We start from the raw sequence: 26,137 nt of genomic DNA, 5'->3' as shown, positions 1-26,137 counted from the left end.
CAGAGTTTCCCTATGTGATTGTCATGATATGTTGGATCAAACCTCTCTTTCACCGCCTCCATGAAACCAGGCCATGATTTCAGCAAATTGTGTTTTTTTCGGTAAATGAGCCAATCCAGCGCCGGCTGCTCGAAGAGTAGTCCGGCAAAGTGTAGACGATGCTCTTCCGACATTCCGTAATAGTCGAAATACATGTCAACCTTGAAAGTCCATCCTCATGGGTCGTCTCCGTTGAATTTCGGGGGATCGAGCCGAAGATAGGGTCGCTGCTCCGAATTGTTGGACTTTGAATTATCAGCATGAGCCATGGCTGAACAATTTTTGATGAAGGAGAAGATTAGGTTTTAAAAAATATGGAGTAATCTTTGTCATTGATGGTATGAAGAACACTTAGACTACACCAGACTTTGTCGGGCATTTTGGCAAACGGTTGGAGTGCCTCTTATGATGTCATGTGAAAAATGATAAATAATGAAATGGTGACATGTTATGATCAAATAAAAATTATAATAAAGATCTATTAAAGCACAAATGTTAAAAGGGAACTACCGTACATGGAGTTGGTGACCGGCGACGGCGGTTTGGTGGCGCAGAGGAGGTCACAGCTTTTCTGATTTGTGTGTGTTAAGGCACAATCTTATTCTCTGGAGTTGGGCTCACTTTTGGGCCAGTTTGTTTTGTTTAAATAATTCAGTTGGGCCTATTTTGTTAAGAAGAAGAAAGAAGTTTTGGGCCTTTTTATTTTATTTGAGATCCCTTTTGAGATTATGGCCCTTTTTTGTAATCTTTGGAGTGTATCTTTGCTTGGACAATTTTGTCGATGTAAATTGAGATTTCAATATGGAATAGAGTAGAAAAATTGAAATTTTGTTATTTAATTAGTGGATTTCAAATTTTATGGAACAGACCAGATTTTGATATGGCTATTTACCTTTAAAAAATGGAGTCCCATGTATAAGTCAAATTGTATATATTGATCGTTTCCCATTTGTAAACCTTGGCCGTTTAATGTCAAGAAAACATTACCTTCAAACATTTACTTTCCACAATATAGGTGTCATGCCCCAATTGTTAGTTAATCATCATGACTAACGACAATGGAAAATATTCAATCACAATTCTTCCTTCCGTTCGCCATTTATAGTTCCATTTTGACTTGACATGAATTTTAAAAAATTGTTTAACTTTATAAAGTAAAATGGAGAAATGAGTTAATGAAATGTGGGCTCAAATTTTATATACTGATTTTACAATAAGACATGAGTAATTATTTGGTTGAGTGTGATCCACGTACCTAAAACATTTTTTCACTGACTGAGGCAATGATATATTTAAAACTGATCCATAAGTAGATAATACATCGGGATTAATCCAATTTCAATAACTCTAAAACAAATAAAAACGAAATCAAATCCAAACGCACTTCGAATAAAATAACAAGTCAATGATTTGTCCAATATCAAAGAAAGATAGAAAATGGAATAATAAATCAACTATGACAAAAATGGAAAAATGAAGAATTGAAGTCCTCTGAGCTAAATACGAATATAGGAAGCATAACCTCATTAGGCTCATTGCATATCATTCTTCATGAATGTGCTTTAGCTAATTAACTTTTAATAATCTTTTGAAAGGAATTTTGTGGGGGTTTGATCTTTAAAATGGATCTTTGCTTAGAGATTTTGTGAAAGCGGTAAAGATATTATTTTCACATAAATAATTTGTTTTATTGAGATCCCCATCTACTTGCTATTCCAATGAGTGAGGAAATTGAATTCGGGCTTTGGTGGAGCAAGGCAAGAAAATAAATGACGGATAGCTTCAAAATTAATTATTTTGGATATATTATTTTGTTGTTGTTTTGAAATCTAGAATCTTTACTACTCCTATTATTTAAGATAAGCATTGTTGTTAATTTTCTTGAGCTTAATTCGGCAGTCTCGCATGGGGTGTGATCAATGGCTAACTTTCATAAGTTGCAACTCTCCTTACTCATCAACGCCGTGTATTAAAAATGTTAACAAGATGACATTAAAATATCAACACATAATGTCATATTGACATTTTTAATATATTACGTTGATGAGTTAGCAGAGTTAGCAACTTAAAAAGTTAGCATTATAACGCACCCCTGTACCTATATTCAGTAAAATAGTCCATGATGCCAACATGTTTATGCATTTGCATTTTTAGATTTTAATAAAGAAATTTGAATTATATCCATCTTTATAATTCAAATAAGAATAGTTTTATTTTAGTGCGGCCCTATATATCATAGCTAAATCTCAAAATTACTGCAGCTGAAATCAACCCCAAACTATACAAAATTCATTTGAAACTTACTCTACGTTACATAATAATGACTTGCACAGACATGTCAACAAAGTAGGGTAAGAATTCATTAAAAAAGCTTCACTCATTTTCCATTAACATGTTACCTTACAGAGTGAGAACTATGTGGAAAATTGTCACTTTCCAGTTGTCACATTTGGAAAGCAGCCCCGGTCAAGCGGCTGTTTAAGACCCATTGTCCCGATCGTTATCAAGAGTTTACCGATAGTTGAATTTCTTTTTTCTTTATTTTTAGTAATGCGTAATTATCAGCTATACTCTGTGTTATTTTTTTTTTCAATTCTTTCCCGAAATGGAAAAAAGACTTGAACGTTCTATAAATAGGAGACATTGTATCCATTACTCCCTCCGTCCCAACTTAATTATCACTCTTTTCCATTTCAGTATGTCCCAACTAAATTGTCACACTTCATTTTTATCATAAATGATAAGTAAGTCCAACATTCCACTAACTTTTTCAATCAATTTTTCTTTATATTTCTTAATACTCGTGCCCACTCTAAGTGTGACAATTAAGCTGAGATGGATATTAAGAAGCTACCCTCATTTTCATTTATGAGATAGTACTAGATTTATAGCATGTGACTCTACAGAGTCAGATAAGACAACACATTGAAAATTGTCACGTTGCATTTGACTCGACTCGTGAAAGATTTTGCATTTTTGCTTGGAATATATATAAAGTTGCCGGTTTTATCTTCTTAATCACTTAAGTTTTTTCTCTTGGTTGATGAATTAATGTCTCTTTTTTATACAACATGGATTTTAATAAATGAAAATGTATAGGAAATTAAAGTTAGTTTATTGTAAATACTACTTTTATATACTTCCTTCGTTCCATTATAATTTATAAATGATTAGTATTCCTTTTTGGGATTCCGTCATTTCCATCTTTAGCGAAAAATGATAAATTTATTCTCTATTCATCTTCTATGATTTGTTTTTATTTCGTCGATTCTCTAAATATCATTTTCTTATAATTCATGTCCAAAAAGGAATACATCACTTTAGATAGAACGAAAGAAATAATAGTTTTATACTCCTAATAAAATAAGGGTGGGATGGCTTAGTGGAATGTAAAGTCTAATGTTAAATATAATAAAATTGAAATAAGACATTTAAATGTGGATATTTAAAAATTGCATATGAGATATTTAATATGGACGAATGACGTAGAATACCACTCTAATATCACGAAAGTACAAAAGATTAACACATAATTTGACCCAAAATAAAATTTTATTTTCTTTACTAAATAATTTGACAAAGCCTTGTGATTATAATACAAACTTGGTCTCACATATATTTTCCGTGACCACTCTTATTTTCCAAAAACATTATTAGGTAGTAATTTGCCAAAAGTAACTTTTATTTTCATAACCAAATATTTTATCAAGACCCAAAATAATGACTTGAACCGACAAGTCAATAAAAAATGTTAAAGTGGGACACCAAATGCGTATTTATACTTCCAGTGGGACAGTACAATTTTGGAAATTATCTCTTTGTAGTTGACTTGACTTGGAAAAGTTTTCTCCAAAATTCTACCTTCACTGCAATTATTTTAGCTTTTAATACAAACTGTCTTCTTAGCTCCAATCACACTTCAGGTTTAAGTTACTCTATTTCTATTTTAAATTAACACATATTTTATGAATTATACTATATGACAGTGAAAATGTATTATTTTCAACTTGCTTCGAAATCAAAACGCTTGTTATTCATTATATCTTGTGATCTAACGATTAGATTAATGTCACATGTCATTTAATAATATAAATCATTAGTCTAATAATATAACTTAGCTAATAATGTACTATTTTAGTAAAATAATATAGTTTGGTTAATAATGTATATCTTAGTCTAATAATGTAGTTTATCACAACCATCTAATCCAAGGATCCAACGATTGTGATATGTTCGATGCTTAACACTAAGGAGGCAGTAGTACTCTAATACATCTTTATGAAAGTGAGTTTTTATTTTTATGTACTCCCTCCGTTTCTTCATAGTAGAGACGAAACTTTTCGACCCGGAGTTTTATAAAGGAATGTTGGGTGTGTTAAATAAATAGATAAAAAAAGTAAGAGAGAGGAAAAGGTAGAGAGAATAAAGTAGAAAGTGAATAAAGTAGAGAGAATAAAGAAAAAGAGAGTAAAGTAAGAAAGAGAGATGTTACTATATATGGATATAACTCAACTACGAGGGAACTTTCCGAAAAACAAAAATGACTCAACTATGAGAAAACGGATGAAGTATTAATTTATATACATGAAGGAATTTTAAGAATTGGGTGAGGGGCATTTAGTGAAATATTAAAAGAAATAAAATTTACGATTGTTAATATTTATGTCTGTAAGAAAATATGAGGGGCACGCAGTATCGGGCTTGAATCGTTAGTGTCAAGGGCTGAGCCTGTATGACTATATCAAAGTAGTGAAGGAGCCAATTGGACGCCCGGTGTTCAAAAAGTAGTCCAACTAAGCGTAGACGGTCCTTTTCCGACATTTCAAAGTAGTCGAAATAGGATTGGACCTTGTGAATCCATCCTGATGGTTCGTCTCCGTTGAACTTTGTTCAATCCTACTTTATTCAATATATGATTTTAAGTATTCTCTCCATCCTACTTTATTCAATCTCTTGTGTGCGGTGCGCGCTCTACTTAACATATACTGTAATATAAAATTGCACAAAATTCCGTGCTACCCAAGGAATGAGTCATCTTCGGAGGGATTAATACTTTTCTCATTGATATGATGCATAATTCCAATACGACATACTTTATGTCAAAATTCACCACAGCTATACGTTGATATATATGCCCTATATATATGTCCAATTGTCTATTCAGAAAGCGACTATTTATTAGTGATAAACATAGACTTGACTTGAGACCAATAAATGTGGACTATATATTAAAGGCATGCCGTGTTTTAAAGGTCTTTCGTGAGACGATTTGAACCATAAACACATCTTTCTTCTATTATTCAATCTCAGTATTTACGTGGAGGGATCAATTGCTAACTCATCATTTAATTGCTAACTACAACTAATTTAAGGCCATAGGATTTTAGAAAACGTGTGGTCTACAATTTGCCACGTGTAATTTTCGTTTTTATTAATTAAATAAAAAAAGATAAAATAAACTTCAAATTAGGGTTTTGGATGAAAATGTCAATATAGTGTTTGAAAATATCAACACAATGTTTAAGAATGTTAACTCATTGCTTATATTGACATATTTTATATAGTATGTTGACATTTCTGCTTGTAAGAAAAAATTAAAAAAAATTTTGAATTTTTTTTTCAAATTTTGACGTCGGAACATATGCATGTAGGATATCGTTGGAATCCTTATGAAATTATCTTTAATTTAATATACGTTATATGAATTTAAAGTTTTGGGATTTCTTTTAAAAGTTAGTTATAACTAAATATATAGTTAATTGACATTAATACCCCTATTGATATTTTTTGGAATTAATCTTATGACCTTATTGACGTTTTTCGTTGATCGTATTACATTTAGGGATTAATGATCCAAGCTCTTAATTTGAATATCTAATGACTATTATTTAGTTGCGGTTAACAATTAAATTATGAGTTAGCAATATAACACTTCCCAAGTATTTATATAGTTGTGTTTTATTCTCAACGAATCACGTAAATTACGGGTACAAAATTTGATTAATAGCTAAAAGTAATAAATATAAACAACAAATATATAATGCATACAGTGAATGAGTTTTATATCAAAAACATTTTATATCAATTTCATAGGCTAAAGGATTTGAGTTTATATGCAATATACTATAAAAATAGATATTAAATTACTCCCTTCAGCCCACAATAAGAGTCACATTTTGTCATTTTGTTCCGTCCCATAGTAAGAGTCACATTGCACTTTGACCATAAATGGTAGGTAGGTCTCACATTCCATTAACTCACTTCACTTGCATTTTATTATAAAACATACTCCCTCCGTCTCCGATTAAGAGTCACACTTTTCCATTTCGGTCCGTCCCCAATTAAGAGTCACACTTCATTTTTACCATAAATGGTTAATAGGTCTCACATTCTACTAACTCACTTCACTCACATTTTATTATAAAATCAATATAAAAAAGTGGATCCCACATTCCACTAACTTTTTCAACCAAATTTTCTTTACATTTCTTAAAACCCGTGCCCGGTCAAAGTGTGACTCTTAATGGGGGACGGAGGGAGTATATAAAAGAGTGAGTTACATATTCCACTAAGTTTTTCAACCCACTGTTCTTTACATTTCTTAAAACCGTCCTCACACCAAATGTGACTCCTATTGTGGGATAGAGGGAGTAGGAGTACTAAACTATTCTTGAAAATAAAATCGAAATGTAACCAAATATTGATTAACATTTGTAATGATATACTACCTTTGTCGCAACTCAAATGACACATTTTTTAGTTAGTACAAGATTTAAAAATTGATTGTTAATGTATTTAATTGAAAAAAAAATGTTAACATTAATATTAAATGGAGAGAAAAATTATGAATAAGGACATTGACTTGACTTAAGAAGTCTTCGTCTAGTGTAAATAATAAGTCATGCAGAGCAGTCGAATTTAAGACAAAAGGAACTATCAATCTTTAATCACATGACAATGGGGATGAATTGATCGATGTAGTATCGTTTTCCTCTTAAAATGTAATTAACAAATTGAATATTGTAAATATTTCAGTTTCCGGGTATTGGAATATAATTTAATTACCAGTAATTTTTTTACTTGACGTCATGGAAATCTTTAAATGACATGCTATCACTGTTTAATGAAAGCCTCAATTTTCGTAGCACAACTTCAAGATTAGATCTACAGTCAACATGATATTCCTTAATCTAGAGTTCTTTTTGTATTCATAAACCATTTTCTCTTTTTCTAAGTAAATAATTTTGGTGTATAGGAATATAATTTTAAAGTAAATGAAAAATCATCACTATTATGTTTATGACAATAGACGACTTTTGGAGTATCATTTATTTCAAAAACAAAAGATAAACTTACACACACGCACAAACTCTTTTCATATATATATATATATATGTATCATTTATTTCAAAAACAAAAGATAAACTTACGCACACGCAAATCTTTTCATATATATATATATATATATATATATATATATATATATGTGATCATATCATAACCCCCAAATCACATAATAACTCTATAACCAAATCTGGACCACACATATTTGATAATCTTGTGGTTGAGATTCAAACTTAGATTTACTTATAAAAAAGGCGCAGAGGGGTAAAAATGTAATTTCCTCATTTAATTTCTGAATTCTACTCCAAACGCGCGAATCACGCTTTCATTCTTTTTGAACTCAATTCTCTCCTTCATCTTCATCTTCACAATTAAGATCGATTCTCTCATCTTCATCTTCCATATTTCTCGCCTATTTTATTTCAACATCTCCAGATTTTCTTCGATTTGTTTCATTATTCCGTATTCTCCAGATTTTGTTTCCATAATTGTGATCGGGAAGATGTTTTCAATTTTGCGTTCTTATTTTCATTGATTACCTCTTCAATTGCTGTGAAAATTTGCTTCGATGGAATCTGTAGCAAATAACGAAGGTAACAATCATTATCTATTACTTAGCTTATTGATTGTGTTCATATTCATGTATTGAATTTGATTTTAGATTAATATTAGTTGTTGATTGGTTTATGTTTCTGATGTACTGAAATTCTTATTTGATTATATTATGTATTGTCGATTATGTGTTAAAATGATACTTTTGGCTTATAAATGTTAGGTTTACTGCATAATATGATAGTTTTGTCGGATAAAATGATATTATGATAAAATGATACTATGATAAAATGATACTATTACTGATTTGTAGGTATGTACATTTACTGCATGTGATGATAGTTTTGTCGGATAACATGATACTTTTGTCGGATAAAATGATACTATGATAAAATGATGCTATTACTGATTTGTAGGTATTTACATTCCTGTTTGTGATGATAGGTTTATTGCATAACATGATATTTTTACTGCATAAAATGATACTTTTAGTGCATAAAATGATATTATGATAAAATGATACTATGATAAAATGATACTTTTACTGATTTGTAGGTATGTACATTCCTGTTTGTGATGATGCTTTGAAGCCAATGATTGGTATGAAATTCAATACATTAGTAGAAGCAGTTGGTTTCTATGAACATTATGCTCGTTCAGTTGGTTTTGGCATTCGTAAAATGGGTAACAAATCAGTTCAAGGTATTACTAAGTGGCAGTATTTGGCTTGCAGCAGACAAGGCTCTAAGAATTTTATACCTGGTCATGCATCCCAATCAACTGAAGTGTCTTTTAAAAAGCGTAGGTGTCGGTCATTTAGGTGTGAATGTCTTGCTAAGCTCAATTTGAGATATTATTCAGATGGCAAGAGCAGAGGATATGAGGTTTATCAGTTTGTTGAGTATCATAATCACTTAATGGTTGCGGATGAGCATAGGCATTTTATGATGGCCAATCGCAATCTGGATCCTATCCATCGGAGGTTTATGGAGGATTGTGGCAGGTGTAATATTGGTCCCACTCTCACATTCAAACTTTTGAAGGAGATAATGGGTGGACCTGAAAATGTTGGATGTGATATTATTGATATTAGAAATGGTTATCGTGATATTATGTCCAATATTGATGGTTCAGATGCTCAAATGATTTTTGATTATATGCGTTCTCAAAAGGAATCATCTGATGCCTTCTATTATGAAATTGAGATAGGATCTCATGGAAAGTTAACTAGACTCTTTTGGGCTGATGCTATTTCAAGACGAAATTATCATATGTTTGGAGATGTAATTTCATTTGATTCAACATACAACACTAACAGGTATATTACTTTTGTTGCTAATAGACATAAAATGATACTTTTTGCTGATTAAATTATATTTCAGTTGATAAAATGATACTTTTTGCTGATAAAATGATAGTCATAGCTGATAAAATGATACTTCTGAATTATATAATGACAAAATGATACTTGCAGTAGATAAAATGATATTTCTTACTAATAAAATGATACTTTTGCTGATAAAATGATAGTTATAGCTGATAAAATGATACTTTTCTATATGCATGAAAATATAATTCATTTTTATGTTATAAAATGGTACTTCTGAATTATATAATGACAAAATGATACTTGCAGTAGATAAAATGATACTTCTTACTAATAAAATGATACTTTTGGCTGATAAAATGATACTCAGAATATACTCATTTTATTCACAGAACCTATCATTTTATTCCCCGAAACTATCATTTTATCATTTTATCATGCAAAAGTATCATTTTATCCGCTCAAACTATCATTTTATGATGCAAAAGTATCAGTTTTCAAATAAAACAGAACCACCAAAAAACATCATCAAACCTATATCATTTTAACCATTTTATGATAAATATAATTCATTTTTATGCTATATTCTGAAGGTATTGCATGATTTTTGCTCCATTCACTGGAAAAGATAACCATTCTAGACCAGTTACATTTGGAGCTGGCTTGTTATCAAGTGAAGGTAGAGAATCCTATTCTTGGTTGTTTGGCTGTTTTGTTCGATGCATGGGGGTAGCACCCAAATTGATTATCACTGATCAAGATTGGGGGATCAAACTTGCTGTTCAACAAGTACTTTTACAAACAAGGCACCGATGGTGTATGTGGCATATCATGGTTAAGGTGTCAGATAAGTTGCCCAAATCTTTACTTGGTAATGAAGATTTCAAAAAAGAGTTGAATGCATGTGTTTGGTCTGATTTGTTAGAGCCTGATGAGTTTGATATAATATGGAATGATATAATGGAACGGTATGGATTAGAAGACGTGCACTGGTTTGGATCAATGTTTGAAGATAGAGAATTCTGGGTTCCTGCTTATTTTCGAGATTTTCCCATGGGGTCGCTTCTTAGGACTACATCGATGTCTGAATCGGAGAATAGCTTTTTTAAAAACTACACAAAGCCACGTGCAAATCTTGTACAGTTCATCAATTTCTTTAATTATGCTGTGGGAGATCAAAGGAATGCCAATTCACGATTGAACTACTTGGATTACTCAACTATTCCTGATTTGTCAACCCAATTGCCTATTGAGAAGCATGCATCTACAATCTACACTGATTCTATTTTCAAACATGTACAACAGGAAATAAGTATGGTATGTGAGATTGTTTCTATAACTACTGTTGAGGATAACATCAAGATGCATCAGGTCAAGGACCAATATGGTAGAACATTGGATGTTAAGTATGATTGTAAGAAAGACACATTCGACTGTAGTTGCAAGAAGTTTTCCAGAATTGGTTTGTTATGTTGTCATATATTTTGTTTGTTGAAGAATAAGTCTGCTAATCTCATTCCTGAGAAATATTTTGGTCGAAGGTGGTTGAAGAGCTCTTTACTAAAGGCAGCACATGGTCTACCATCTGAGGAACAACAACCATTTGAACGTGTGTTCCATTTTTAACCTTATTTGTAAAAATTCTATTTTTCAGTCAGAGAAATGATAGTACTTATTGTAATAATGTTATCTTTTATCTTGCAGATTTGGATGAAAAGCAGGAAGTTAAGAAAAAGTTGTTCTCCAACTTTTATCGATTAGTCCAAAAGTCTGAAGGAAGTATTGATCATTTGTCTTTGTTAAGTGCTGGTCTTGATGATTTGGAACAACATATATTTGGAAATTGTGCAGCACCTTCAGTCATTGAAAAGAAGAAGATGGTTGAGGATTTTTATGGAATGGCAGTACCTGATGTAATTGATGTACATCCTCCAGACGTTGTTAGTACCAAAGGATCAGCTAGTGGCAAAGTAGCAAAGAGGCAGAGTGCAATAAGGAAAGCAAATAAGCCTCTACGACGGTGTGGTAAATGTCATGAGATGGGTCGTCATGATTCAAGAAATTGTGGTAGAGTCAATGAGAAGACAGATTGAAGCCATTTGATATAGTTTAGGTATTTTTGGTGTATAAAATGACATTTTGGCTGATAACATCATTCTTTTGTTTATAAACTGATAAAATGATACTTTAACCTGAAAAAATGATACTCGCAGCAAATAAAATGACAATAACCTTATAAAATCATGTATAAGCTGGAAAAAATGACATATAAGCTGATAAAATGATACTCTCAACGGATAAAATGATATTTTAATCTGACAAAATGATATATAAGCTGATAAAATGATACTTCTGACTTATAAAATTATAAAATGATACTCGCAGTTGATAAAATGATACTTTCAGCAGATAAAATGATAAAATGATACTTCTGACTGATAAAATGATACTTCTGATAAAATGACATTTTTGTTTAATAAAATGATACTTTGGGCTTATAAAATGATAAAATGATACTTCTGACTGATAAAATGACAAAATGATACTTGCAGTAATAAAATGATACTTTGGGCTTATAAAATGACATTTTGGCTTATAACATCATTCTTTTGTTTATAAACTGATAAAATGATACTTTAACCTGAAAAAATGATACTTGGAGCAGATAAAATGATAAAATGATACTTCTGACTGATAAAATGACATACTTGCAGCAGATAAAATGATAATTTTGGGTGATTATATTCGAAACCACTATTACAAAACGCTATTATCAAGTCATATAAGTTAGTATACAAGGGGTTCAAATTCTCTGATCATCTTTTCAACATCAATTTCTCCTTTTTTGCTGTCATTCTCAAACTTCTTCTTTATCATTGTAAGTGTCTCAAAAGCCTTCTTGTTAGTATCTCCAATAAGCAATGCTTCAGTATATCTGGCACGGAGTTTTATGAAAGACTCTGTTCCCTTCTTCGTTAAACCCGAATTCCAGTTACGAACAGGACCACCCATGTAAGTCTCCAAATGGCGCATCACATAAATTCCACAGTCAACTTTATTTGTATCGTTCTGCCATGGCATATTCATGTATCTGGTTTTTGACAGTTTGACAGTTCTTCCCATTGATGGATTGACTCCATTTCCAAGATAAGTTCGGAAGAAATTTCTCTATTCAAATAACACAAAACATACATGAGGTTGATTAAAAATTATATTATGTTCCATACTGAATTATATTCAATGCATTTTAACTAATAAATATTGAATGCATTTAACTAAACATACCAGAGTACTTGGTGCATCTTCATATTTCTTCTCAAGTAAATCTTCACTAACCAGAGAATTGTCAATCACATCCATCATTTGCATTTTGAGATTGAAGCAGATGATATAATAATGTTCATACGCCCAGATCGGAAAGAATATCTAATTTTCAAAACATTATATATAAATGTCATTTTCAAAAATATAGGTATGTTGTTCTGTAAGGGATGTCATCATATCATAACGCATATTTATGATGATAACCTAATAACCCTCATTTTATGGAAGAAAAGTATCATTTTATAGAACAGAATATCATTTTATGGACGAAAAATATCATTTTATCATGTATAAATATCATTTTTAGTAAAAATGATACTTTTGACCCATAAAATGATAGGGTTATTAGCTTATCACATAAATATGGGTTATCATTATAACGCACCCCTGTTCTGTAATGTATATCTAATTATTACTTACCAGGTCATAATTTTCCCATTTGAAATTTTCAATCTTTGACACAAATTCATTCAAGTTTGAGCAAAATCTTTCTCGACTCTCTGCTTCAGTCCAACCAGATCTCCTTGCAGTAATGTTGTAAATCTGTCATGTTTACATTTTTGTAAATATATTTTAACTTTTAATGTAATACTATTATTTATTTAATCGTTTACTGTACCGTAGGTGTGGTGTTGATGAAAAGACGACTCGGTGATGCCTTTGATTTGAATTTTTCATTGTGGTTGAGGAACACAACCCATGCATCTATGATGTTGATCCTGACGTATGTACGTGGAGCAAGGCTGTGGAAGTCAATCTTGAACAATGTGATCTTGTCGTTCTCATAAACTACCTCATAACTGATTTCAAATTCATATTTAATGTTAGTTAAAAGAACTGAATAAGAATATAATTATGTAATTCAAAACTTACTGTTCACTTTCTTCATCTGCCATCAACCAGTACATTATTTCTCTCTCTTCTTTATTCAGCTTTCCTTTCAGATTCACTGCTCTGACATTGTAGGGAGAGCACATTGCTTCAACAATTTTCTTTGTTGTTCTGACCACTTTCTCCTTTTCCATTGGAGGATCTTGAGAAACCATCTTCTTCCCTTTGTCCTTATTCAAATTTTCTTCTCTTTGTTTTAAAACTTCATCATCTTCTTGAGAAACCACTTTCTCCTTATTCAAATTTTCTTCTCTCTGTTTTAAAACTTCATCATCTCTGTGGATATCCTCCATGACAGTGGTTATTATGGTATCAACTCTGTCATGCTTTCATTAAAAAAAAATATAAATTGTTATTGACAGAAGGTATACTATTTTATCCACAGGAACTATCACATTATCAGCCAAAAATCTAAAACTATCATTATGAAACAAAAGTATCATTTTATTCACAGAATCTATCATTTTATTCCCCGAAACTATCATTTTATCATTTTATCATGCAAAAGTATCATTTTATCCGCTTAAACTATCATTTTATGATGCAAAAGTATCAGTTTTCAAATAAAAGTATCAGTTCTGGGATGATGCTATTTCAAGATGAAATTATCATATGTTTGGAGATGTAATTTCATTTGATTCAACATACAACACTAACAGGTATATTACTTTTGTTGCTAATATACATAAAATGATACTTTTTGCTGATTAAATTATATTTCAGTTGATAAAATGATACTTTTTGCTGATAAAATGATAGTCATAGCTGATAAAATGATACTTTTTATGTTATAAAATGATACTTCTGAATTATATAATGACAAAATGATACTTCTTACTAATAAAATGATACTTTTGGCTGATAAAATGATAGTTATAGCTGATAAAATGATACTTTTCTATATGCATGAAAATATAATTCATTTTTATGTTATAAAATGGTACTTCTGAATTATATAATGACAAAATGATACTTGCAGTAGATAAAATGATACTTTTGGCTGATAAAATGATACTCATAGCTGATAAAATAATACTCATAGCCAAAAATCTAAAACTATCATTATGAAACAAAACTATCATTTTATTCACAGAACCTATCATTTTATTCCCCGAAACTATCATTTTATCATTTTATCATGCAAAAGTATCATTTTATCCGCTTAAACTATCATTTTATGATGCAAAAGTATCAGTTTTCAAATAAAACAGAACCACCAAAAAACATCATCAAACCTATATCATTTTAACCATATAAACAATCATTTTATGTACTTAAACTATCATTTTTAAAAGTTACCTCATATTCTTCATTCTGAACTTCTTTCCCTGAAACTTTTTCCTCTTCTTTTCCAGCTGCTTTATTAGCCATTTCCTTTTCGCTTTCATTCTGTTTCTCTTGCTCGTTTTCCACCTCATCATCTTTTTCCTTCTCTACATCCTTTTCCCGATTAAATTCTTGATTCTCATTAGGACTGTCGTCACATTCAGGTATCAGAGTGAAGGTAGGGAACTCATTCCTATTTTTCAATATATATGTCCTCTCAGCAGCTTTAGTTAACTCAATCATGATATCAATCCATTCAGGATCATCAGTTTCATCATTGTTTATAGCCTGTGTCATTGTATTCTGACTTTCTATAACATGCTGCACACCTTCCTCTCTCAATCCCACTGCATTTCTTGTTGTATCACAGATTATCTTAAAGCTATTTAGATTCCTGAGTTTTTCCGGCGCTGCTTCAAGGACATCAACAATCTTCTCCATTGACGCTTTAACATTTTTGGCAGCTTCCTTCCATTCATGTAAGAAATTCTCCCATTCATTGGTTGTCCCCACTTCTACATCTTGAGATTCTTCTTCTTCGTCATCTTCATCATTTTCTTCATGTGGCTGCTTTTTATATCTGTCATACATATGACCCATACCAAATGTTGAATTCTCCATTTCTGCTCTTTGTCTTTCTTTCAACAGTTCGGCAGTCCATCCTTTCACTGTTGGATAACATCTTGGCACCATTTTTTTTTCAAAAAGAATCCTGTCCACGTAACAAGCCTACATTAAACAAAAACTAAATATTAGTTTTTCTGTAAATAGATTCATAGACAATGGAAAACAAATATATTCTTACCACTACAAAGATAACTGGCCCGGTAAATATCTTTGCTGTGTTTTTTTTCCACCTCTTTTGTGTTTCATGCAATCTAGATATGACATAGCCACACCAATTGTATTCTTTGATCTTCTCAACATCAGCTATGTAATCTAAAATTTTTGGCCTCAAATTTCCATCAGCAGGAGTGTTAATCAAGGCATACTCCATGAGAACCATAAAAGTCCATTTAAACAACTCACCACCTTCTTTGTCTCTCTCCATCTGCTCTACAACATACTTTGGCACCATTTTTTTCTCTCCACCTTTACAGAATTTAGCAATTTCAGTTTTGATGTGGGTATTTTTCTGAAATTTGCTCTTATTGATAGGTAAAGATCCAATCGGGAACCCAAGAGTTATGTGAACATCTTCATCGTCTAAAAACAGTGATTCCCCACTGTTCAACTCAATTGATGAACTTTTACGGTTAAAGTTGTAGATCAGATAATACGCTAATGCTCTTGGGAAACTTCTTATATTGAAGTTTAGGAGTGCGCCAAACCCAATCTCTCTAACAGCTCTTCTTTGATTCTCGTTTAGAGATTCAAGCATGTCAACGAAGAAGTCAGTATTCCTTCTTCCTGCCAAAGTTGCTATCTTAATGACTGTAATATCTTCAACAACTTTTTTCTTGCCCTTCTTTGATGTTGTCTTACCATCAGTTGCATCATCATTCTTTCTTTTCTTCTTATTTCTTATATGTTCTACTTCTTCTGCTAATGTTCTATGTTCATAATCATCATCATCACGAATGTTCTTTCCTAATAAACAAAAGATTTTAGTGTGTTAAACAGTTTATGTCATTATATAAAGTCAAAGTATCATTTTATCCCATGAAACTATCATTTTATCAAGGGCAATTATCATTTTATCTTCTGAAACTATCATTTTCTAAATTTCAATGAGTTCAAAAAAGCAGAGAGGGCATAACTTGTCACTTAAGTAGAACAAAACACTATTCACAAAGTATCATTTTATCATTTTCAGAAACTATCATTTTATGCACCCAAAGTATCATTTTATCAAGCAAAGGCACAATTTCTACATTTAAACAGATCAACCAAACACATAGCAACACACACACACATACAAAAACACAGAGACACACACAACAACACACACACAAACACAGCAGCATTAGCATCAGGACACACACACAAACAAACATAAAGTATCATTTTATCCCATGAAACTATCATTTTATAATGTAAACTATCATTTTATCCCATGAAACTATCATTTTATCCCATATCCCATGAAACTATCATTTTATCAAGTGCAATTATCATTTTATCTTCTGAAACTATCATTTTCTAAATTTCAATAAGTTCAAAAAAGTAGAGAGGGCATAACTTGTCACTTAAGTAGAACAAAACACTATCCACAAAGTATCATTTTATCATTTTCAGAAACTATCATTTTATGCACCCAAAGTATCATTTTATCAAGCAAAGGCACAATTTCTACATTTAAACAGATCAACCAAACACATAGCAACACACACACACATACAAAAACACAGAGACACACACAACAACACACACACAAACACAGCAGCAGTAGCATCAGGACACACACACAAACAAACATAAAGTATCATTTTATCCCATGAAACTATCATTTTATAATGTAAACTATCATTTTATCCCATGAAACTATCATTTTATCCCATATCCCATGAAACTATCATTTTATAATCTGAAACTATCATTTTATCAAGTGCAATTATCATTTTATCTTCTGAAACTATCATTTTCTAAATTTCAATAAGTTCAAAAAAGTAGAGAGGGCATAACTTGTCACTTAAGTAGAACAAAACACTATCCACAAAGTATCATTTTATCATTTTCAGAAACTATCATTTTATGCACCCAAAGTATCATTTTATCAAGCAAAGGCACAATTTCTACATTTAAACAGATCAACCAAACACATAGCAACACACACACACATACAAAAACACAGAGACACACACAACAACACACACACAAACACAGCAGCATTAGCATCAGGACACACACACAAACAAACATAAAGTATCATTTTATCCCATGAAACTATCATTTTATAATGTAAACTATCATTTTATCCCATGAAACTATCATTTTATCCCATATCCCATGAAACTATCATTTTATAATCTGAAACTATCATTTTCTGAATTTCAATGAGTTCAAAAAAGCAGAGAGGGCATAACTTGTCACTTAAGTAAAACAAAACACTATTCACAAAGTATCATTTTATCAAGCAAAATCACAATTTCTACATTTAAACAGATCAACCAAACACATAGCAACACACACACAGCAAAAACACACGTAAACAAAGCAAAACACACACACAAACACAGAAAAACACACACCAGCAGCATGCACGGTAAAATGTAAATCTAAATATGTAGATTGTTCTCAATATTGTTATGCATGAACGATATTGTATAAATGTAAGAAATATCTACACTAAAAAACTACAGAATCTAAAAAAAATCGAGAAAATCTTCAGCAAAATGATAAATCGAGCAAAATCAAAAGTGAAATAAGTAATAAACTTCATCCAACCTTTCTTCGGTGAAGCTTCAGCGTTTTCCTTCGACATATTCCAGAATTGTGATGATTTTTCCTTCGATTCGTAGGGTTTGAAACGGGATTCGGAGGGTTTGATTGTGGGAGATATTGATGGAGGGTTTGAGTTGTGAGAAATCGAATGTTAACGTCTGAGTCAAGTTTCTTCTTTCCCACCAAATTTTAAAATGAAATGACAATTTTGCCCTTAATATATCCGAAAATGATAGTTTTATTTGATAAAATGATAGTTTTGTTAGATTAAATCTAGACCATATATTTTAAAAATGTGTGGTGGAGATTTAGTTATAGGGTTATCACACAAATTGGGGTTATCATTATAATGCACCCCTATATATATATATATAACCTCCATTTTAGATATGTTGTTCTTTCTAAGTTCTAACGAGGTTAGATTCATTTTCTACTAACAATACTCTAATCATTTTTCTTTCTATATCTCTTCTACTTTATCAATTTTACTGTATTCCTTTAAGAAATAATTATAATATTGCCCTTCATGTATTGACTCATATATAATTCGATGTAGATGTGATGCAATTTACATTTGATTATGTTTTTGATGTCATTTCATAAATTTTCAACTTGTTAGGTAATATACCAGAAGAGATTGGTCGTCTAACTAATTTACAAGGTTTGGGCCTGAGTTACAACAGGTTAAAAGGCCCATTGCCATCAACTATATTTAGCATGCCATCTTTGGAATATGCTGACTTTGCCTTCAATGAATTAAGTGGGTCATTGTCAAGAGATATTAGAAACATGACATCTCTTCTCAGAATTGGCCTTGAATTCAACAATTTCACTGGTATGATTGGGCAGGAACTTAAACTACTCAAATATTTTGTACTTAGCTAAAAATGAGCTGATGATTTTGCTACATTAGGCAATATTCCAAAGGAGATTGGTCATCTTAGGAATTTCGAGCGCTTAAGCATGTCTCGAAATATGTTTAGCGGATCGTTGCCAAGAGAAATTGGGAACTTAACAACCATGTATGGATTGTTCCTTAACAGCAATGCTTTAAGTGGTAAGATCTTGTCATTTTATTTGCAAGTCTTGAATTTTAGGAATATCTACCATAGTAGAATTAAACAAATTGGATTTTCAAAATTCATGTTGTCCAGGTTTCATTCCAATAGAGATTGGTCACCTTGTTAATTTGATAGAGTTACAATTGGAAGTAAACAATTTCAATGGACCATTGCCAGGAGAGATTGGAAACATGACAAACCTTCGCTACTGATGGCTCAACAATAACAATTTAAATGGTATCATATTCTCTCTCACACATACACATGACACAATCCCCTATTACATGATATTCTTGATGATGCAAAACACATGTATGGAATGCCCTCTTAACCTTTTGGAAATGAAAACATTCTTAATAATCAAACTTCAACTTCAAAACATTAATGAAACCCACTTTTTATAATAAGTTAGGAAACCATAAGAACTAATTAAAATGAAACAATGAAACCCACTCGTTTAACTCATATATATGGATTATAGGGTTGTGCATAGTTGCTATTGTATGCTTAATGTTATATACAAAGATTAAGAAATAAAAATTTCCTATTACTATATGTCACTAGCTAATAACAATCTATGGGGACCACTTCCACCCTTCATTTGCAACAATACAAGTCTTGAATTTCTTGATTTTTCAAACAATAACTTGAGTGGAAGTATACCTCTCTGTCTATTTGAAAATTTGAAGAATCTTCAAGTTCTTAATCTGGGTAGAAACAACATGACTGGTTGGATCCCTGATAATATTTCTCCCAATTGTAGCCTAAAGACTTTAGATGTGAGTCACAACAATTTGGTAGGTGGTGTTCCACTTTCTCTAGAGAATTGCACTTCCTTAGAAGTTATGAATGTGAGAAACAATCAAATAGTTGGTAATTTCCCATGTATGCTCCCATCTAGCTTGCGGTTGCTTGTGTTGCGCTCGAACAGATTCCACGGGAGATCACATGTCAAAAGAGTTGGCCAAGTCTTCAAATCATTGACATAGCTTCCAATAATTTCAATGGCAATCTATATCCTTTCAACTTCACAAATTGGAGAGGAATGGTGTTGGATCGTGATGCAGAGTTGGACCGTATCAACTTAGGTTTCATGGCTTCGTACATGGGATTCTACAAAGGGAACGAGGTGACATTAACCATTAAAGGGCTAGAGCTCGAGCTTGTCAAGATTTGGCCAGAGTTTATCTCTATTGACTTCTCTTGCAATAATTTTCATGGCGAAATCCCCATGGAAATTGGTGAGCTCAACTCACTCTATCTTCTCAACTTATCTCACAATGCTCTCAGCGGTCGAATCCCAAAGTCATTTGGCAAGTTGAGGCAACTTGGATCACTTGACCTCTCAATGAACCAGCTCACAGGGAGATACCAAAGGAGATCGCGTGCTCACATTCCTCGGTGTGATGAATGTATCTCACAACAAGCTAGTTGGAGAGATTCCGATAGGGAATCAGTTGCAAACATTTTCTGCTGATTCATTTGAAGGGAACACGGGATTGTGCGGTCTCCCTATGCACATTAGGTGCACGAATCCATCACCGCGGTTTGTGGAAGTGGAATCGGATAGGGAGATTGAGTGGGATTATGTGTTTGCTGCGGCTGGATATGTTGTGGGATTAGGAGGCTTCTCTTGGGTGCTTTTACTTTGTCGAAGTTTTAGGTATAAGTACTTTGAGAAACTTGAGGATGTTTTCGAGAAGATGTTTGAGTGTTGCCAACGCCGGAAATAGGAGATAGACGGAGTTGTGAGGAATGAGGTTAGAAGAGACAATAGTGGTGATGAAGTTTAGTTATCCAAGAATGTGTTGGTAATAGTATGAATATGTTTGCTTTAATTATCCAATGTTTTGTAAGGTTCATTATCAGTGTATTTGTTATCTTATCATTGGAGGCATGTGCCGTCATCTTTTGAAATTATAGAGAAAACGAGCAAACTGAACTTTGATTTTATGATTTTTCGTGAAATTAAAAATTTCAATAATTGGTTTTGATATATTAGAATCAAGCTAAATATATAAATCAAACAATGATAAAAAACCGAAATCACAATGATTAGTGACTTAAAATGATTAGTTAGTCCTACTGAAAAGACAATCTCAAATAAACCAACCATGATAAATTTGGAAAAGTGACTTGATCAACACTAATCACATTCCATAGAACATACCTAGCCCTTCTTTGTGTTGTAAAATATATCTCTTCCCTCGCCCAACCGCCCCGTAATGTAACCATCTTACGTTATGCATAAATTCCATCGTGCGTTCATCATAGTTTCGGTAAATCTCACTGAAACTCTTCAGCCATGGAGCTCCAAGACCATCTTTGTATCATGAATGGGGATCACAAATATATCAGCAACAAACTCATGTCCTTGAAGTGAAAACTTGACATTGTTACACTTTGCTTACAAAATAACGACTCCCCATAAATATTGCCAACATAAACACGAAAAGGACTGGTTGGCGTAACCTCCAATTGCAATTTCTTGACTATGTCGGAATGGATGAAGTTATGTGTACTGCCGCCACTGATTAAGGTGTCGACATATTCCCCCGAAATCACACCTGCCGCCTCAACGCCCGGAGAGCTCGAATCTACATTTCACGGCCTCCAAGAATTCAGGCCATGTTTTCAACAAATTGTGATCATGTTGGTGGAGGAACCAATTGTACGTGCGGTGTTCAAACAGTAGGCCGACTGCGAAACGGTCCTTTTCCGACGTTTCAAGTAGTCGAAATAGGATTGGACCTTGTGAATCCAGACTGATGGGTCGTCTCCGGTAAATTTTGGGGATCGATGTGGAGGTGTTACAGACGTGCTCGTAACGAGGCCGGTTAACTAACTTCTCGGAGGGATAAGGTGATCGAACCTTCGACGTTCTCGAAAGATGGACCACGAATTGCTGATTTTCGGACGTTCTCCGACGAACAACAACTAGGGACGAAAGATAATATTCTTGTTGCTCAAAACAAGTTTAGGAAAAGTATTTCATTGATAATTGATTGGCTTCATTGAATAAATAAAATGATAACAACCTATCCCTATTTATAATAATGGAACTACTACCTAACTTAATGAACAAGAAACAAATATATGAAAAGATATTCAAATCTAATAATATCAAAAACTAATATGAGAAGGATAGGGTGAATCACAATTAACTAAATAGAATAATATCTTATGGATATTCCCTAATAATATGTAAAGGATGATCTATCAACTCCCCCACGATTGAAATTCACCTTGTCCCAAGGTGGGAACCACGGCAAAAAGAGAGTGAAAGCAGACTTTGTAGACATCTCCTCTGGATCAAACACACACCGAACAACTGAGTCTCCCTTCATCACCTCCGTAAAATCAACAAAGGGGGGACTGATGTGGTCGTCCAAATTCAATGCTAAAATGGGGAGCTCTGCCAAAATCCATTCACATCCACACAGACACAAACAATTACGGGCAAACCGTACGCACCATCCCCTTTTCGTGCGCCAATAATTTCCAGCAACATTTTTGACGGAACTTGAACAACACTCAGTGAGGCGATGCCCTTTTCTTCACTTCATTAGTGGAATCGCCTCCTCTGCATCGTTCAACAACGTCTTTTCTTCCTTTTCTGTACTCCTATCGGGGCTGCAAGACAGGAAGATTTCCACAAAAGATGATCCCTTATTCTCATTAGGCAAGCCACGATCCATGGCTTCTTTGGCTGCTGTCTCAATATGGAATCCTTTGAACAAAGCTCCTCTTTCTCCCTTACCACGATCAACAATGCAATCTGAACATGAATATGCAATCTGAACATCTAAACTCATGAATAAGCATCGACTTCTTTTGGTCCGTAATTCATTTGCATCATAGCTACCCAAACTCATGTCAAGTGTTGGGGAATGTGTTTGGGTAATGACCTCTCCATAACATCTGTCCTTATCAACCTCCCTCCGGTAGCGATGGTTGCAGTTGCTGCGGCAAACGTCGGAATTTTGCACACTCACGATCAAGGGGCTCCACCAGTGTTGGCGGTTCACATGGTGGATATCCCTGCTTTTCCCGGGTGGGTCCCAGCAGGTGAGCTGATGCACGGACAATGGTTGTGGTCGTGGAGACCAGCCGGTCGGGGGCGGTGGTTCGTAACCGACACTCGCTGCCGAACGCGCGTTTCAGGCTGATCCCAACGCCTGGTTGGGTGCGCCAGTGGAGTGTTAGAGACCGGAGCCCCCACATACTGTCTCGGGACTGGCAGGTCCCAGCAAGTCTGCTTTTTGGAGGCAGAACTGCTGCTCGGTATGATTCTTGAAAAAACCAACTCGGGTTAGGGCTTTGCGCACGCAATGCGGCTGTCGGGGTGGCTGTTCCTGCTCCACAACCGGTCCCCAGAGGTGGAGGCATTCTGTCGGGCGGTATACCCGCTGGAACTAGAACCCCGCGGGCGGCGGCTGACTGTGGGGCAGATAGCTGCGGCGGGTTCACTGCGCGTACGGCGGGGATGGAGTCGGATGTGGCGGTGGCTCCGGCAGCGGAGGTGCATAAGGGTAGCCAACGCGATTGGCTGCATCCTGGATGGCGCTGAAAAAGCCGTCGGGATTGTTGCGCGACCGACTAGGTTGGTGTGGCCTGGGGTATTGTTTCCGACGAAGATTTTCCCCCGCGATCTACTTCGTCCATACGGGATTCCATCATGTCCAATAGGCGATCAAATTTTGCAAACATTGAGTGTATCTGGTGCGGGGCTGATATTGGTGGTAAATAGCCATAACTAATAATAGGAAAAAAAAGTGAAGTTGGAGTGCCTTCTATGCGAAGAAGGGGTTTGGTGTTATTGTTTTGGTGAAGAAGGTCTCTTTCTTTTGTTGATTGGTGAAAAAAGGATATGGATGAAATAAGGTGAAAGGTATAAAATAGGGACTTGTAGCTTCTCGACGGTGGAATTTTTTAAGGGAAAATATGGAGGATTAGGTGTGACGATGATAATGGTGCTGCGGTTGGCTGGAATTTTTTTTTTGAAATAAAGATGAACGAAGATAGAGGGTGAGTATGAGATGAAAGCACCAGTTGTCAGACGTGTCATATTCTTCTCTGTGGTTGTGAAGTTCCAACCTTAAACATTTTATGGCGGATAGAAGCTCTTGTTGAGAATTATCAGCATGAGTTTCAGTTGCCATGATTGAAGGGGTGAAGGCGAAGTCAAGAGAAGATTAGGGGATTCTACTTGAGAATTGGGGTTTGAATTATCAGCAGTCATGATTTAATGCGAGGGAGAGAAGAAGTCAAGAGAAGATTAGGGCAAGAAAGAAGTGAATCAGTTAATGAGTTAGATTTCCCTAACAAATTGCCCGTCCCAATTGTGATGGTAGAAATAGAATTGGACATCAAATATGAAGAATGATCGTTGTCTTTTACGAAATTGGTAAAATAAGAGAGATGTGAAGAATGGTAGTTAAGGTAATGTTAGCAGATACTATCACTCGTATTATTAGTAGTTTTAATTATGGTATAAGTTGTAAATAAATTAATGTATATGAGTAATAAATTGGAATAACTTTCCAAAAATAGAATGCACGTCTTTTTGTGGGACAGATGAAAATGGAATGTGCACATATTTTTATGAGACGAAGGGAGTATTAATTGAAAATCTTATTTTATTTATTCTTGTGTTGAGTGATGAGAATAAAATAAGACACAGGAGCATATAAATGTATTTCTACTTTTAATAATAGTAGGTCATCTTGATAGGGACAAATCAAAAATAAAAGTAAGTCATCTTTTGAGACGAAGGAAATAATTAATTACTTTTTTTCAAATTAAAAAGCTTGTTTTATTTTATTTTTGCGTGATTTATTAATTTTTTCAAAATCATTATTAAAATGCCGAATTTTTTTGCCATACAAAGCATGTGAAATTGAGAATGGGTTTTGAGCTGGCCCTACTCAAATTATTTTGGGCAGCATTTGAACTCCCGATTTATAATCCTCACTTACAAATAAACAAAGCAAGAAACTAATAAAGAACTTTATTTAGGGCCTAGTCCACGGCTAGTGGGCTTAGTTCTGATCATCCTTATCCACTATCGGACCATCCGTGTCGATCCTCTTTGTGTTGGCCCAATGATCTCCATCAATATGCCCATAATATAATGGAATTATTTATAAACTGATCATTGTATTTGTATCTTAATTATACTCCAGTAATTATTTGAAATTTACTTTGTCAAACATTTTTCAAAAAGTTTGTAAACTCTTAAATATTTTTAAAAACTAATCTAAACACCTACTAATTGAAGTTTTTTATTCTCTTCTTTCCTTAAATGAAAAAAATAAATAAGAGAAGTTCGATAAATAAAGTGGAGGCAGACGCGGTCGTGCCCACGATGGCTTCTGGATTGACATGCGGTGACAGGAAATGGACGCTGCCTAGCTCACTTCTGGCTATGGGAGGCGTGAAGCCACCTATTTGTATGAAGTTTCTGTTGAGGAAAGTGAACGCAGGAAGTATTTGATGAAGTGCAACTTAGTTTGTAAGACATTTTCCCTCTAATTAATATATTAGGGGCTTAGGTGAATAAATGGAAACTTTAATTGATGCTCTTAAAAAAAGTGAATGTAAGGGTTGACAAATGTCTAGTAGGATGCCTTAAATGTCATTGTTGAAGCATTCAATGTTGTTATCAAGTTTTTTTTCCTTCATTCACTCCGTATATTAGCAGTTAACAATTCAAGTATTTAACTCGAACAAAAAATTCAAAATTCTCCTTTTATTTTATGCAACCATAGGCCCTTTATGTTTTAGTATGTAAACATGCTAAAGCATTCCAATTAGACACAAATAACCCTAAATTCAGCACAATTAACATACACAAGCAAATACACAACGTTTTCTCCTAAACTTAGAA

General features: G+C 33.5%; 4 protein-coding genes across 4 annotated transcripts in view; 3 read left to right on the top strand and 1 right to left on the bottom strand.

Annotated features, from left to right (window-relative positions):
• The first annotated feature begins 7,614 nt into the window (after window positions 1-7,614).
• On the top strand, window positions 7,615-11,355 carry LOC125190999 (protein FAR1-RELATED SEQUENCE 5-like). Its single transcript, XM_048088451.1, has 4 exons — window positions 7,615-7,976; window positions 8,491-9,253; window positions 9,856-10,871; window positions 10,967-11,355. The coding sequence occupies exons 1-4, from the start codon at window positions 7,952-7,954 to the stop codon at window positions 11,353-11,355; spliced, it is 2,193 nt and encodes a 730-aa protein (XP_047944408.1). The 5' UTR covers window positions 7,615-7,951.
• A 625-nt stretch (window positions 11,356-11,980) lies between these two features.
• On the bottom strand, window positions 11,981-14,903 carry LOC125200859. The gene is made up of 6 exons (XM_048098669.1): window positions 14,777-14,903; window positions 13,460-13,795; window positions 13,206-13,386; window positions 13,007-13,129; window positions 12,548-12,688; window positions 11,981-12,430 (listed from the first exon to the last, which is right to left on the bottom strand). The coding sequence occupies exons 1-6, from the start codon at window positions 14,896-14,898 to the stop codon at window positions 12,050-12,052; spliced, it is 1,284 nt and encodes a 427-aa protein (XP_047954626.1). The 5' UTR covers window positions 14,899-14,903; the 3' UTR covers window positions 11,981-12,049.
• A 4,001-nt stretch (window positions 14,904-18,904) lies between these two features.
• On the top strand, window positions 18,905-19,460 carry LOC125190990 (receptor-like protein 43). The gene is made up of 3 exons (XM_048088439.1): window positions 18,905-19,022; window positions 19,101-19,244; window positions 19,342-19,460. Exons 1-3 carry the CDS (start codon window positions 18,905-18,907, stop codon window positions 19,458-19,460), a joined length of 381 nt encoding a protein of 126 aa, XP_047944396.1.
• A 510-nt stretch (window positions 19,461-19,970) lies between these two features.
• LOC125190981 (receptor-like protein 18) overlaps window positions 19,971-26,137 on the top strand; it is a 61,305-nt gene continuing 55,138 nt past the window's right edge. Inside the window, exons 1-2 of the mRNA XM_048088426.1 lie at window positions 19,971-20,045; window positions 20,150-20,571. Of these exons, the coding sequence (XP_047944383.1) occupies window positions 19,971-20,045; window positions 20,150-20,571 (497 nt within the window). The remainder of the gene's footprint in view (window positions 20,046-20,149; window positions 20,572-26,137) is intronic.

This window comes from Salvia hispanica, chromosome 1 (assembly GCF_023119035.1).
Source record: "Salvia hispanica cultivar TCC Black 2014 chromosome 1, UniMelb_Shisp_WGS_1.0, whole genome shotgun sequence".
In the NCBI taxonomy this organism is placed as follows: domain Eukaryota; kingdom Viridiplantae; phylum Streptophyta; class Magnoliopsida; order Lamiales; family Lamiaceae; genus Salvia; species Salvia hispanica.
This window is presented reverse-complemented; position numbering and strand designations above follow the sequence as displayed.